General features: G+C 40.3%; 1 protein-coding gene across 6 annotated transcripts in view; it reads right to left on the bottom strand.

Moving 5' to 3' along the window:
• LOC149573126 (putative ion channel POLLUX-like 2) overlaps nucleotides 1-16,247 on the bottom strand; it is a 412,830-nt gene that overhangs the window by 221,934 nt on the left and 174,649 nt on the right. For all 6 annotated transcript variants that reach the window (XR_016360040.1, XR_016360041.1, XR_016360038.1 and 3 more), the window contains one exon: nucleotides 13,789-13,875. Coding sequence is in view for 2 of the 6 variants with exons in the window: in XM_089814304.1 (XP_089670430.1) it covers nucleotides 13,789-13,875 (87 nt within the window). In the remaining 4 variants the exon portion in view is untranslated. The remainder of the gene's footprint in view (nucleotides 1-13,788; nucleotides 13,876-16,247) is intronic.

Raw genomic sequence — 16,247 nt, 5'->3', positions numbered from 1 at the left:
ATTCTGGAGGAGGTCACGGGGCATTAAATTTACTCCTTTATGGATGGGTTCTCCGGATACAATCAGATTAAAGACAACGTTTGTCGTCGAAGATGGGGTCTACGTGTACAACTGGATGCCATTTGGGTTGTGTAACGCGCCGGCCACATTCCAGCAGATTATACTGTATATCTTCAACAGGATGTCCGTGGGAAACTTCAAAGCCTTCCTGGAAGATTGGTCAATATTTAACACGAAGGATGGACACCTGGCAGCACTTGGTGCATGCATGCAAAGATGTCGCAGAGCCTGGCTAACATTGAATCCCAAGAAGTGCAGATTCATGGTTCCACACGAAAGACTGCTCGGACACATTGTTTGTAAGGAAGGGTTAAAGACGGATCCCGACAAGGTGAGAGTCATTCTTGAAATGCCGCCATCTACTAATGTGACAGAGGTAAAAGCTTTTCTCGGGCATATAGGTTATTACAGGAGATTTATTAAAAATTTTGCCAAGGTGTCCCACCCGTTGGATAAGTTAACCTGCAAGGAAGAATCATTTAGATGGGATAAAGAGCAGGATGAGGCATTTGAAGGGCTAAAGGTACGACTGGCTACGACACCCATCCTGGCATATCCGGACTGGAATAAAGAGTTTCATGTTCATGTGGATGCCTCCAACTATGCGATTGGCGCGACCCTGACACAGACTGGTAATCACAGACTGGATCACCCAATATACTTTGTTAGCCGGTTGTTATCAAAGGCCGAGCAGAACTACAGCACGACTGAAAGAGAAGCATTGGGAATGGTCTATGCTATGCAAAAATTCCGTCATTATTTGCTTGCTACACCGTTTGTGTTCTATGTTGATCACTAGGCCCTGTTGTACATGATTAATAAACCTGTCATCCAAGGGAGGATCAGCAGATGGCTACTCCTATTGCAGGAATTTACTTTCAAAATCATTGTCTAGCCAGGAAAGAAACATGTCAGTACCGACCACCTATCGCGGATCAAAACAGGGGAACCGACAGAGGGTGTGAATGACAACTTCCCTGACGCACAGCTATTTCAAATTGGGGTACTGTCGGAATGGTACAGGAGTATTGGCGAGTACCTGTCAACAGGACAGTTTCCCACTGGGATGTCACCAAATTATAGGCACAAGTTGATAATCAGGAGTCGTACGTTTCAATTGATCAATGGATTGCTCTTCAAAATGGGGCCGAATCATATTCTTCGGCGGTGTGTGTTGGAAGAGGAGATACTGCAGGTGTTAAAAGAAGCACACGAGGGTCCCGCAGGAGGACACATGCGACCTGACACCACTACACGGAAGATATTGCTTGCAGGTCTCTGGTGGTCGACGATGTACAATGACGCGCAGGAATGGGTCGTCAGATGTGACACTTGCCAACGGGCTGAGCAGCCGCTGAAGAGAGATTTCATGCCACTTCACCCCTCACATGCGCAGGAACTTTTTGAGCAATGGGGATTAGATTTCATTAGACCACTGAGGGTGAGCAAGACTTGATGGTGCCAGTACATCATTGTTGCAACGGAGTACCTGACCAAGTGGGTGGAGGCACGTGCATTACCAGACAACTCGGCCGTCAGCACTGCGAAATTTATTTATGAACAGATCATTACCAAGTATGGAATCCCGTTACAATTAACAAGTGATAGGGGAGGTCATTTTGTTAATCATGTCATCCGCTTGCTCACCACCCAGTTCAAGATTTATCATTCATTGTCAAGTCCGTATTATCCAAGAGCAAATGGACAGGCCGAGGCTACCAATAAAATCCTAGTATCCATCATCTACAAATCCTGCGTGGTTGAAGGTGCTGATTGGGAGGAAAACTTACCCGCCGCCCTGTGGGCTTATCGCACGGCATACAAGGTGACGACAGGGCACACACCATTTCAGTTAATGTTTGGACAAGAAGCAGTAGTCCCAGCGGAATTCATGATCCCGAGTCTGTGAACAGCATTGGAAAACAAGCTGGATGACGACAGAAGCTTACAGGAGCAGTTAAACAATCTGAATAAGCTAGAGGAGAAGCAATTGCTGGCACAGTGGGCGACGGAAGTGGCACAGAACAAATGCAAGGTCTGGCATGATAAGCATCCAAAACGTAGCAAATTCCAACCGGGACAGTTAGTATTGAAGTATGATGGTATCGGTCGCAATGAAATCAAGCCGAAAAAATTTAAAGTGTGGTGGGTTGGACCATACCAGATCCGCGAGGTTGGCGACAAAGGAGCGATCAAACTATCGACGTTGGACGAATAGGAGGTGCCTCAGTCAGTTAACAGATCTAAATTGAAAATATACCGCGCAAGAAGGGTGTTGTCGTTGCCCAGTGCTCACATGAATCCTCCATCGTCATCATTAAAGGACTGTGAGGCGGCAACGCCAACTGGAGGTACCTCTGTAATTTAATTTGAAAGAAAAAAAAGAAAAAAAAAAATTTTAAAAATAAAAAGAACTAAAAATAAAAATAAAAATAAAAAACAAAAAACAAAAATAAAAAGAAAAGGCCGCGGGAAATGGCCCGAGGGCAACTCTCCGCGGGAGACTGGGCCGCGTGCACATCTCCGGGGGAGATGGCCCGCGGGAACATCTCCGCAAGAGATGGCTTCGCGGCTAACTTTCCTCCACCGCTGTTGGCTTCGCGGCTAACTCTTCTCCACCGCTATCCGCGGGATTGTCAAAGCCGCCGCCCGTGCTACAAACAAACTTGTTACAAGACTCTTCCGCGGGTTGCAATTGGAGGATGACATTTCCCCACGTTGCATTTGGAGGACGTTTACATAATTTGGAGGCTGCAAATTTCAGTCTACTTGTCACGGGGGGAAATCAAGCTCAGTAGCGGAATGGGGAGTCATAGGTGAGAAATCAAGCTTGCTTCTGGTCCGACCGGTTGGAAAAGTTTCTGAAGACACGTTACAGCAAAGCCTACTATAATACTTCTGGGCGACCGATCATATTGTGGGGAAAGAAGTGACTGCTCCTGCTGAGAAACGTTTCAGTTTCCTTTCTCAGATGAATTTGTGTGGACATCGACAACCAGTGGGATTCCCTTGGAATTTTGCAAATTCACCGATTGGGTTTCAAATGCACAGGGTTGTGTATGGCAGTGTCCAGTGGTGTGAAGATGCGATGTAGGTGATAATGTCGCACAATAGAAGAGAGTTTGGTAGTAGAGGTGTTCCATCAACATTGTGTATTAACATCTGGTAGAAGGAAAGAAGAGCCACGTCCAGTAGGTGATTCCTTGTGCATAGCAATAAAATTAATAAGCTAGCCTTTCTCTCCCACGGAGGGGGGGGATGCGGACAATTTTTCTGCATAAGGAAATTAAGCGGCACTTCATTTGTCTGCCACGGGAGTAAGGGGGGAACTATATAAGAAAGAAGATGCCATTTTTTTTTCTTTTTGCATGGAATCAGCAAGCAAACGGAAGCCGTGGAAGAGTCAGCTGGCAGCAAATATGGAAAAGAATTCAAGAGTTTTGGCATCGGGGATTCGAGTTGCAGGCCCCTCGAGTTCTAGTAGCAAGAAGCAGAAGACCAAGGAGGAACTCACTTATCTCATCATCCAGTTTGAGAGTCTTAGTGGCAGCAAATGCCGGAGGTGGTCGCAGGAGAACCCAGAGGCAGACCAGATTAAACAGATTCTGATACGGGCACAGGTACATTGGGCCATCCAAATTCCCATCTTCTCCATCCGGTTGTTTGAATCAGTATTGCGCACCATGATAAAGACATATAGCGCCCAGAGCAGAACAAGTACATTCCTGTACAAGAAGCAGCAGATGACAATGTCCTTTAAACCTAGAGATTTCACTAGGGTTTTCGGCATCCTTGGCCCTGAAGGGAGGAAAGTGGAAATCAAGAACCATAGACTATCACGGGAACGGAAGGAGCATTGGATAGATCTAGTGTGTTGGGACCTTACACCCGTGGAGCAGGAGGCCGCGGTTCAAGGGTCAAAGTGCAGAGGGCTTCGTAGGGACTTTATTCGGCAGGGTCACTGGCGGTGTATCATGTACACCATCAAGAGCAGGTTGACAGGTGCCACTCAGGCTTCAGATATTGCATTGCTACAGGTTGTGTTAATGAATGGTATCATGCAGGGAGTGGTATATGATTGGGCCTCAGTCCTGGCTGATAGGATGGAGGAGTTTATGACCCTTCAACAGCGAACATTTTTTATGCCGCACCATGCCATCGGGCTGTCTCTGGAGGCTGCAGCTAGCCAAATTCCACTGGATGATTTTGAGGCTCTTCCAAGGGGCAAGTTGGCAGACAGGGAGCCTCCCATATTCTATTGGCGACACTTGGATACAGGAGGATCAGCAGCAGGCCACAAGAAAGTACTTCGCGGACTGGATGCTTCCAGAGAGACAGATAGCGGACTGGAGGGCACTTCGGTGAGTGACGGGGCTGAGTCTGTAGAAGAAGAGGAGAGCACTTCGACGAAAATTGGCGGTGAGGCAACGGATAGTGGGCCCACATTCTTTACCCCTCCTCAGCTGTCAACTTCGGCGCATTTGACTACCCTTCCGACAGTCATTACGCCGTTTGGCCAGCGCCATGCCCCGATCCTCATGACTCCTCCAGCAAAGGCCGATGTCCCACGGACAATGGCAGAGATGGTCCCACAGACAGCGACAGATGTCCCACGGACAATCGCCGAGATATTGCTGACGGTTGTAGCGGAGGTGATTCTAGTTGTACCAGCAGATGTCACCGTCGCAATCTCACAGAGAGCACAGTTGCCACCGCTGGAGCCTGAGCCGCAGGTTCGGTTGGATGTCATTGATTGTGATGCAGTTGTCACTGTTTCGTCATCTTTTTTAGCAAAGGCCGAGTCAGCCCAGCCAATACCGGAGGAGAACATGGAGCTCGCACAGTCAGACCAACCGGAGGTGATGGATAGAGCTAGTGTGTTTCTGAGGCAACAATTCCGACTCACTCCTGCCAAGCGGGGTTCGTCCATTCAGTCTCCTAGGCGTTCAGGAACATCACCGGCAGTACCAGAGCCTCAGCTTCAGGAGGAGGGAACGCCACATGACGTGGTTGCGCCGACAGCAGAGGAGGCGGCGCCAGATGTGGGCATGGCTCCTGCTGATGAGGAGGAGCATAGTGATGCGGAATGGTCATTGGAGGACTTCACCAAGGAGGATTACGGGTCGGATGAGGATAGGTGCAAGGACTACCTCAAGACTATGAAGTCTGCATTGACGAAGGGACACGAGGTGGCAGTTCAGGCTCTAACTCGGCGGAGGGAGTGGCATTTGATCAGAGCATATATTTGTGGGATCTATCCCCGACGATTTTAGACTTGTTTTGTAGAGAGGGGTTGGCTGGCGGTGGAGACAGCTGAGATGTTGGCAGATTGGGCTACTGAGCTAGAGTTGGGACCCAGTGACACCACTCTAATGAAGCTGGCACATGAGATTGTGGGATTGTACAAGGATGTTTACTATGCTCCTTGGCGTGCAGAGGCAAGCAGGGTTGCAGTAGAGAGATCATTGGTAGCTGAGCGAGAGGCTAGAGAGAAGCTAGCCACCGACTTGGCCGACCAGCAGGCAGCATGGGCCGCAGAGCAGGCAGCACTACTAGCAGATATGGCAGCAGTGGTGCAAGAGAGGGACATGGCTAGGCAAGGTACAGAAGCGGCTGTCAGAGATAAGGATGCGGCTGAGCACAAGATGCAGTTAGCTAGGAGGCAGGCTATGGATGCTGCGCTTCTTCTTAAGGAGGCTGTCGAGATTAATTCTCAAATTCAGACAGATCTCCGCATCAGGACAGAGCAGGTGTATGAGTTATGTCGCCAACAGCACTCTTCTGGGACACCCCCTTCTCTCTAGTATTTCTTTTGTTTTCTGTAAGTTGTCTCCTAATTTTGTTAGTCGTCAGGAGACAACTGTTCTTTTTGGAGGGGGATGGTTTCAGCCGACTGGTTGGTCCCAGCGGTGTTTCTGTAGCCGACGGAATGACTATCGTCGGTGTTTTGTATTTTGTAGCCGACAAGTAAATAGTTTGTAGCGGACATAATGTTTGTGGCCGACAGACTCCTTCAGGAAGGTTCGACGGATAGTATTTATATCCCGTTTGAGATCATTGTAAATCATCTTCTATCTTCTATCTTCTATCATTCATCTTATGAAGCATAATGTATGTCTGGCATATGTGAATATAATTCTGCTATTCTGTTGTCTGTATGCGTTGATTTCTTTACCTGTACGATAAACAAGGGTCCCCAAAATTTTGGGGCGATGGTGTGAAAACCTCACAACACTATTGCAAAGGTCTTCCCCCATAGGACCCAAGCTATTAACATTATCCGCTGTGATCTCAACTCTCAACTTCTCATAATCACCCCTATACACTCCCTAAATGCCTTGGAACAACTGTAGCTCGTCTTTCTTCTACCATGCATGCTCTCTAAACTATGCACTGCACTCGCTGAGCACATCAATAGTCCTGAGTTCCCCTCGCTAATCACTACATCCTTGAGTGACTTGGACCTCTGAGTCCTCCTATTCACCTCACATGCTACCAAAGCATACCCTTCACTCATTGAGCACCTTACAACACCTTGAGTCCTATTGTCAATTTATGCATGCTACCAAAGCATGCTTAATGCTCCCAAAACACTGGCACCCCATGTTGTGCTCCCTAGTCCACCATGAACCTTGAAGCACCAATCCTTTCTCATGGGACAGCCAACCAGCCTAGGTAGCTTTGAATCCATCATCTGAGCACTAGCTGCCCTGACCCTTGGTCTTCAACTACATAACTCTGTTGGTGAACATTGTTACTCATGCATCCACTACATTCAAACCAACTCCATGCACACGTGTAATCTTAGCTCCATAGGTTCCCTATGCAATGCGTACCTACTTGAGCTCCAGGCCTTGGTTCCATGATCCAACCCAATCTCTTGGTCGTTGAACTACTTTCCAACTCGGTTGTACCCCCGTAGAACTTTGCCTATGGACCATATCACACCATTTCATTCATGCACCACAACTCACCTTAGTCACCCTTTTGGAATAAACTCATGGATTGGCTTATCATGAGCAATTTTCTAGAACCTTGTCCCAATTGCCATCTTGGATTCCTTGTTCTCGTCATCATAGTGGTATCAAAGCTCAGTAAAAGATTTGGGTTGACGAGAGGTTCTATGTTTTGATGTTGCTAATGAGTTGTGGTTACACGTGCTTGTCCATCTAGCTGTAGGAGGGTAGACAAGTAAGGTTTGTCAAGGTCTACAAGGATGGTCCAAGTGATTACCAAAAGTCCTAGGAAGAGAGGCAAAGAGAGGACTCCTAAGTGAAGCAAAGAGAGTTGTTGGTTTGTGAAGCAGCAAAGGAGAAATGGACTTCGAATTGTGAAGCAATTGAGGATGCAACAAATTACACACTCCATTGATAGGACTCTGGAGTAACTAACAGGACGCATGAGGATGAGGATGGTAGATTGAAAAACAAGAGGCATGAAGACCTAAAGAGGCAAAGACAAAAATTACGGTGCATTTTCAGTCCAATTTTGTTCCCATGCAGGTTGATGTTACATGTTTCTAAGAGACTTGGAAAAGTTTCAGGGCTAGGAGTATGGTGCAAGAAAACCTAATAATACAAGATGATCAAAGGGGCAATAAAGCTGTAATCTCATGGTGTAATGTCATTTGAAGTCATTTTGATTCATATTATGTCATCATGTAGAGTTATGCAATGTGACTGTTACTAGTTGTCAAAATTGATCATGTAGGTCATGATTAGGTCCTAGTGGTCAAATTGATCTAAACATGGCAAGGAAGGTGTAATGTCCCCTTTTTTTTGGGACATTAAAAACTCATAGGCCAATCCCATATATGACCTGTGAGGACTTAATATAGAATTATTAAGTCAATTTTAATTAAAAGGAGAGTGAATAAGAGGTGAGTTGGCACAAGGGACAGGGACAGGAATACAGAAGTTGATGAGTCACGGGTTGGGTCTTTAAAACAGCAGAGGAGGAGCTCATTTCTTCATGCTTGGATATTTCCTTGGATTTTATTTGGATATTGAGCTCTCTTGGAGAGTAACTTGGAAGCTTCAGCCTTCAGCCGGCTCAGAGGATGAAATACCACAAGACGGAAGACGATGGACAAAAACCCATCGTAGTGAAGGCATCGTTTTAGGTGTCTCAATTGTACTTATTTGTATCTCTGATTTTCAATACTTCCAATCTGACTGTATCTCTGTTTGGAAGATTGGATTTGGGTGGTAATAAGAGTTATTGTATTGCTAATGTATTATGGAATGACAAATCTGAGGTTGTTTTATTCTGTTATATTGGACGAAATGCTGGTTAATTGTTGAATATTTGATAAAATCTGTTGCAAGTATTTGTTGTTCATTATTCTAGTATTTTCATTTGAGAGTTTGAAGACGATACCCAGCCAAGGTATTACAGAAGGCCAACAATGTTGTAATTAACATTGTTTTACCCATTTAGACATATTAGGAAGGTTTTCATAAAAGTCTCAAGTCAAAAGATGTAAAATGTAAAAAAATGTTGCAAAGTGCAACATTTAAAGTTACACAAAAGTTGTCAAGAGTAGAAGTTGAAGAGTCAAGGGTCGTAGAGACGTTTCATGTTGCCAAGAATGTTATAAAAAGGCATCAAATGATTGAATGTAGGAAGAGGTTGGGCTGTTTGCATGCATTTGTAAGTTTTCATAAATAAATCTGACTGTCAAGGTTGGATTGCAGTCCTAATATGACAGTCATGAGAAATGTGATATAAGCTATGAACAAAGAATTGTCATGGTCGATTGTAAAGGTGAGGTAATAATTGCCTAAAGTCTTTGATATGTATTTGATTGAAATTGCAAACAAAAGCTTGACGAATTTTTGTTTTATTTCTCAACTGTCTGACAGTTCTCATGTTTTCTCCTGTTCAAGAGCACTTTTGATGGTTCTCAGTGATTGAACAATCCCTAAGTTTGATTGGGATTCTTTTTTCAATCAATCTAATTTGTATTGATGAGATTTGGAGCTCTGGTCGTGAGTCAAACTGAAAGAACAAGAGAGCTTTCCTGAAAATGTCATTAAACCCTCGTACTCGGAGTTGAGACCAAGGGTTTGTTTATATCTTTAGTTGCAACCGTTCAAAGTTTGAGATAACCTAGAAGTAGTATACTAACATATCCATCTAAATTATTAGGTTTCACTTCCAAAAGTTTGGTATTGTACAAAATAATTTATGCCCTAGCAGGCAAAGATATGTAAATTTCTGGATTCTGTCAATAAATTGCAATAATTGGTGGATTTAATGATAAAATGTGGTAGAAGTTGGGAACATTCAAGACATGTTTTGTAATCTTTGTACACTACAAAATTAACCATTTGTTTATGGAAAGAACCTGTTGGTTATCAAAATCGCTGGTTAGAAACCTACAAGCTTTGCTTGGTCGATGCTGGGTATCTAACTAATTTTGGCCAACTTAACAGGATTAATCTAATCGACTCAAATCCTCTGCGCTTTTGGCTCCGCCAGACCAAGGCCTGTTCACCCAAATCTTGGATAGCAAACACTCGGGTCCAAGATGATTTATAGCGGATTATAACATAAAACAAACTCTTCAACTGGCAAGTGTCAAGGTAACTTTTTGGATTGTGATTAATAACTATTTATCTTCAAACTTTGATTACTTTATTAAGATTTGTGTGTTGCTGAAAGAAGAAGTTAAAATGAATTACTATTACGAATAAGATTCAAACTCTTCAAAAGGAAAAGTTAAAGAATTGCCAGCATATGGGCTGAAAATCATGAACAGATTAATGATCAGTGCCAAATTTTAATGGGTAATAGAGTCAAACGGATATTTCTTATATACAACTTAATGATATCAATGATATTATATTTGCTAATAATTCAATTATTACGATGCCACAAATTATTGTTCTTTTGCATATTCAAACTAGTCTGTCATGATTTAACCTTTATGTGGACACAACTGATACAAATAGAGGAAAAATTCTATCCTACAGTATTCATATTTATCAAATCTGAAAAGCAATGAATAATTCTATGTACCTATCAAAATAGTAAATTATAAACAAATAATCATCAAAATCATAAAGGACAAGTTACGCACATTCTTACTCTAAAACAAATAAAATTCTTACTGATTTTATTGCTGGATGGCTTGTATTAAAGACACTCACATTTGTTGATGCTCTATTCGATACAGCTTGATCACAGACAACTTTATTGTTTATGCTCAACAATTTTCAATCTCCAATCACTTTGCTCAATATTTCTACAGTTTCTCTTTGAAGAAATTTGATAATATGTGTACTTCAGAAAATATTGCAGAGAACTCTATAACATGGGCTGTGTGAATTGTATGTTTACTATTTCCTATGCCTTATATTTATAGAGGATGAAAGGGTGCTTGCTGGAACAACACACCTTTTCTCGGCACCTAATTACAACTTTAACAAAAAACTGAAATATAACTATGACTGATTAACAACCAACAGGTGCATTGTCTCATGTTTTGTTAATGAGAATAGACCTTTTATTATGCGGGAATGCTGCCTTTCAGACGCTGATTTGATTGATTGTCCCTGATTATTTAGATCTAACTTGTCAATTCCACCTTTTTTATAGAAGAATGCTTAATGTGCCCTGGATTTTGATGAATGATCTGAAAGTGAATGAGAGTTTGTTGGAATAACGGAATCACAGGCTTCAGACTCGTTCAGTTGTTCACTTGGAGATGTGTTCTTGACATTATCTGGCACCACTGGTCCCATTTTTGTAGGCTCCCTTTTTTCCTCTAGATTCAATGCTTCCAAGCGTGTCTTTAGATCCTCTAACTTTGAGTATTGTGTAATTGCACTCTCTTTAACCAAACTATTTAGATCCTTACAAATTCTTTGTTTTTGAGCCTCTTGTTCTTCCAAATCCTTCTTTGCTTCGTCCCAAACCTTTCTGAAACTCAATGCTCCGATACAGCACACGATTGTTGTTCATGCCTGCAACTTCTCTTCCACACGATGACCAAATGAGGAATGCGAAAGATCTCAGTTTTCCACCAAAATGCAAGTTTTCATCCACGAGTTCTTTCCAAAACACATTCACAAAAGCTTCCTGGTTTCTCACGTGCATCTGCTGCTCATGCCCTCCCTTGTATCAAGAATCATGAATCTACAAAAAAAACAAAACAACATAAGATATAGGCCATCAAATATCTCAAATGGTGTGACAAGGGTTCATCAACAAATTACAACGTCTTGAATTTCATAATGCGACTTGGGTTGTTGTTTGCTGATGACAAAAACAGGATGACACGCCTTTACACGGTTACCACCTCGACTTCCATAGCCAAAAACCGACATTCCGCTTCATGGCATAAAAACTTCTAATGTCAATGTTTGAGAAGAAAAAACACTCCAAATGCACAGGTGATAAAGTTGCGTCTGGGAACACCACTGTTGAAAGAGCAATAAGTATTCAATCCTTCAATACACCAGCCACTCTAGCAATGACTGCTCCAGTTCTAACAATGACCGGAAATATGAAGACAGGCAGTATTGTCAAACCACAAACTCAATGCAAAGAAAGCACTGATTAGAACAACACATGTTGCATATACTTCAAATGTCATTTTGACTGGTGTGGTAACCTTGAGAACACGAACAAGTATGAAAGCAACTGCTCCAGAAAATCCCATATGAATCAAGGTGCGTGTTATTGGAAATGGAAAATTGAAATGCTTTGTTGATAGCACCCACTTATTATACAGAATAACACCAGATGAAAGTGAGATGTGTATGAGAAGGTACAGATAGGTTAGCAACAGTGACTTGTTAATCAACATTGTGAAGAACCACTGCTTAACTCAGAAAACAACTTAAATTTATTTGATCTAATAAGCCACTTAAATCAGAAGTATTGTCCCATGTGCAAAGCATCTATCAATTCCAGTCTTCTGCAAGGATCCATGGTGAAGGGTGTCTCCTCAGTACAGCAAACTGAATCTCGCAATCTAAAAGATATCTTCCACATAGGATACAGGTTTCAAGCATCAGCTCCCTCTGATCAAAGCTCTGAAGTCAAAGCCAAGCAGTGAAACCATAGATTGCATTATGATGAATTCATCCACCACTGATTTTCCTGAAAAAGTGAATGACAACTTCAACTTCATCCACATTATTACTCATTCCCAAGATTTTCACGAAAATTTTAGTTGCGAAATTTCGAAGCTCCATCAGAACCTAAAACCACAGGAAATCTGATATTGGCTTTTTGTTTGAGTAATTGGTTCTTGGATCAGGCCCTTAATTATATGTTGGTAATAAAAGCAAGACATATTAGAATCCTTGATGGTTACTCTTGATTGTTGGGAGGAACTATAACCATTAACTTTCTAAGAAGATAGTTAACTGATATGGAATGACCGTCAATAGACAAAGTGATTTCTTTATTTGCAAGATTGATCCTCCAACATACTCTTGTCAATATGGTGATATGTTCTCAATAGGAAGAAGAGTAGTTGTAATAAAAGTTGACAAACATAAGGAATGTTTGGGTGGGATTTGTCATTTGCTTGCAGACAGTAATGAGATTAGGCCACTTTAGTTTATTTGATCTATGGGAACAAGAGACCAGTAATAAAGAAAGTGTACTTGATTCCTAAGATTCTAAAAGGAAAAATATCGAATGGTAGATGTTGTCGTCCTTCATTTTGTAATGACTTCATTACAAAATGAAGGCAACACTACAAAACTTTCCCAATTAAATTTCATGTTTCTCTAAGGTAACTCACTCTTCGATTGGTGAAGATTGATCAATCAATAATTTCCAATCCATAAAATGAGTCTTTTTAGTGAGTCTTTTTAGTGAAGGCTCTCATCAAGTCCTTCTTGTTTTTTCAGTTTGTTAGCCTATACTTGATTTTTGGGGCCTTCGTCCTTTTTGCGCTTCTAAGTGTTTGTTTAGATTGCTTTTACCTTTTTGTTTCCTTCAATCTCTTGCTTTGGGTCACGCCTTTGTTTTGAGCTAACTTGGGACTTATTCAAAGTTTGTCAATCAAAAGTTATTAAGGTTTAAGTGCATGATCTATATATGCATAATAGCTTTGACCAGATTAATGATTTTAAATAGCATGGCACACACATGCGCACACACAGAGAGACATATACATACATAGTTATATTACTTGGAATAATATTGATCTTATTGAAAGTGATTATCTTTTATATCAGATCATAGCATCTCATGAACTCAAGTATATTATCACTCTGCACTTACAGATTCTATCTCTGAAATTGTTATTTTATGTTCTTCACGTTTTGATTGAGTAATGATCAAATGTTTGACTGAATGAATGATTTGAGGACTTTACCCTTCTGATTTGAAGAATGGTTGTACCACACATCTATTTCATTATGTACTGAATCAGAAGGCATGATGTAAAATGTTAGTGCATAATTAGTTGTCTTTTGAGTTAAATACTACTTCATTTTGACATTCCTTATTTGTACTATTTTAATCACAAGATATTTTGAAGGAAGAGGACTAAATTTACCGCCTGTTTTACTCATAAATTCTATTCTTTAAAATGTTATATCTCATCAAGGATTGCTTGAAATGGACAATAAGAAACATGTAGTACAAAAAATGCATTCTTGTCAACTTAGTTGAACTAGTAGTGTCTCTATGAAAACTATCAAATATTCTCATTTAGAGTTGCATATAAATAAATAGATGTGCATAATTGGTATCACATACCCATCATCTTTGCCAGAGAGAATAATGATTGAGCGTGCTTTATCAACAGCTGCCTTCCGAAATGATTCAAAATTGCTAAGGCTTCCACTATAAGAAAGTAAAATCATGACAAGAACAAGGTTAGGCATCTATGTAATACAATATCATAAAATACTAAATAGCTTTTCTAAATGTCATACATCACGAGAGGTCCAGTATGAAAAAAATTAAGCACATAAAACTAAGGATGCGCCATGCAAAATATATATAATTAAGAATGAATATTTGAAAATATATCTTATATCTTTAGATCGAGGACCCCAATACAAAATATTAGAAATTACTAACACAAAAACTGTGACATTGTAGCTTTAATTTTTTAAGGAAAATAAAATTATTATATTGGTTAAAAAAACTACACAATGAGGTTCTTTTAAACAGAGAAGACAAACATCAAAGACCAGAGAACAATCACACAAGATTTTGATTGGTGGTACGATAAATTAATACAACATATTTCAAGCAAAACCAAGAAAATAAATCAAATAGTCATTAACAAAATTACAATCCACTTATTTTACATGACAATTTGGACAACATAAAGGACGACAAATTTTCTAAACAAGTTGGGATCATTAGTTGCTTTTCTAAGGAACTAAATGACACTTCCTCATTAGAAGTGTCCTTTATGCACTGAATAAGGACGCTTGCAATTTGTAAAAAGTAGGTGACCAAGTGCCTCAAACATCAATAATTGTCAACCTCTCAGCATTATTGGTCTAATGGTTGGCTATAGGGACCATTTCAATATGCTATCTAACTACCAATTGTGCACTCATTTTTCCACAATCATTTTAGTTAAGTTCTTTCACTAAAGTTGCCTATTCAAGCTCAATTTATCTCATAGAACCTTGAACCTTAATAATATGCTATCTAGCTTCCAATTGTGTGCTTACTTTTCCACAAACATTTTACTTAAGTTCTTTCACCTAAGCACCTATTTAAGCTCAAGTTGTTTAGTCTGACACATTTTCTTGTGGTTGGCTAGGTTTGATCATAAAACATACATGTACATTGTAATATATTAAAAAAATAGAAAAATTAATAATACTAATATATAACACATCATATATGTGTCGAGAGAAAAGAAGAATGTTAATAGGAAAGCAAAATAGTTGAACACCCCTTATGTTTTTGTAAGTGAAATTTTGATGGGGTTTCTTGTGGTAACCCTAGACTAGCAAGTGTTCGTTTTTTCTCACAAAATCCAAGAGTTCCCTTTGTTTTGGGTGGTTCTTTCTCATAAGAGATTTGATTGAACAATAAAGTTAAATAAATAGTACTTGTTGAAGGCCTCTCCCATAAAAAATGTATTTAAGACGGATTCACAGAATTGATTTTGGTAGAGGACCCCTCCATTGCCATTCAAGGTCTACAAAAGTAGTCTCATTCATTTGAAAATACAAAAGGCTTTAGAGGAGGTACCCTCTCATTGTATTCTTTTGCATAGTTGTTGGGAGATTAATAAGGTACACAATATTGGCTAATTATAGAGTTGACCAAAGTCTTTTTTCTATATTTCTTAGAGATTGAATGGATTCTTAGAAAGGCCAATCCCTAGCTTGAGAACAAGCAAGTGTTGATTTGTGTTGATTTCCCTCTTGTTTATGGTCCTCGTACTTCCTCCTACTTTGTCAGATCCACTTTTCTTTGTCAAATTACTATTTCAATGTCTCTAGCAAGTTGTCAAGTTCAAATCCACCAATTTGTTTTTTACAATCAAGTCATTCTCTAACTCTTTGTTTTGTCCTTATTTTTAGGTTCTCTAGTGGTCTCATTGTCACTACCATTCGAGGTTTGTGTCAGCATAGAAAGAGATGTAATTTAATGTTACTAGTGAGCTTAGATTGTCTAGAGGATTCATATGATAGTTTTAGATGTTTTTTTTTTCAAATTTCAGTTTGGCATGCAAAATTCTTAAAGGGTGTGTCCATTTTCAGTAAGTCAATCAATCAAGTCCATTTATCGTCTTTTATTATCAAGAGCACTCCTACCCAGCCAAATTTCATTATGACACTTTTTTGCCATTTTTGCTACTTGTATGTAATATTGAGCTATATTTAAATGTTATCACTAAGGCTGCCATTTTAATAAAATTTATTCATTGGGTGCATCAGTGTTAAATCTCATTAGAAAGAGAATGGACACTCAAAACCAACTTTAACTGCCATAAACATTTTAAAAGTAAATTTAAATCATTTTTTGGAGTTAAAAGTCCTAACAGATTTAAAAAGTGCTTTTAGAGGGGACTGTTTCGAAATTTTTGAAACAATCTTATTAAAAGGGGAATGGAGAACACATTTGAGGGGTTGAATTTACTATTTCTAATATTTGTCTGCAAGGAAATCCAGCATGGTTTTTGAGATTTGGACTTCCTCCATATCAACCTTCCTAAGTATGAAATTCATCTTGGAGAAGAC

Source organism: Cupressus sempervirens, chromosome 2 (genome assembly GCF_028749045.1).
Source record: "Cupressus sempervirens isolate cs-2001-9-10 chromosome 2, ASM2874904v1, whole genome shotgun sequence".
Taxonomy (NCBI): Eukaryota; Viridiplantae; Streptophyta; class Pinopsida; order Cupressales; family Cupressaceae; genus Cupressus; species Cupressus sempervirens.
The sequence above is the reverse complement of the archived record's forward strand: the minus strand, read 5'-3'. Positions and strand labels throughout refer to the sequence as shown.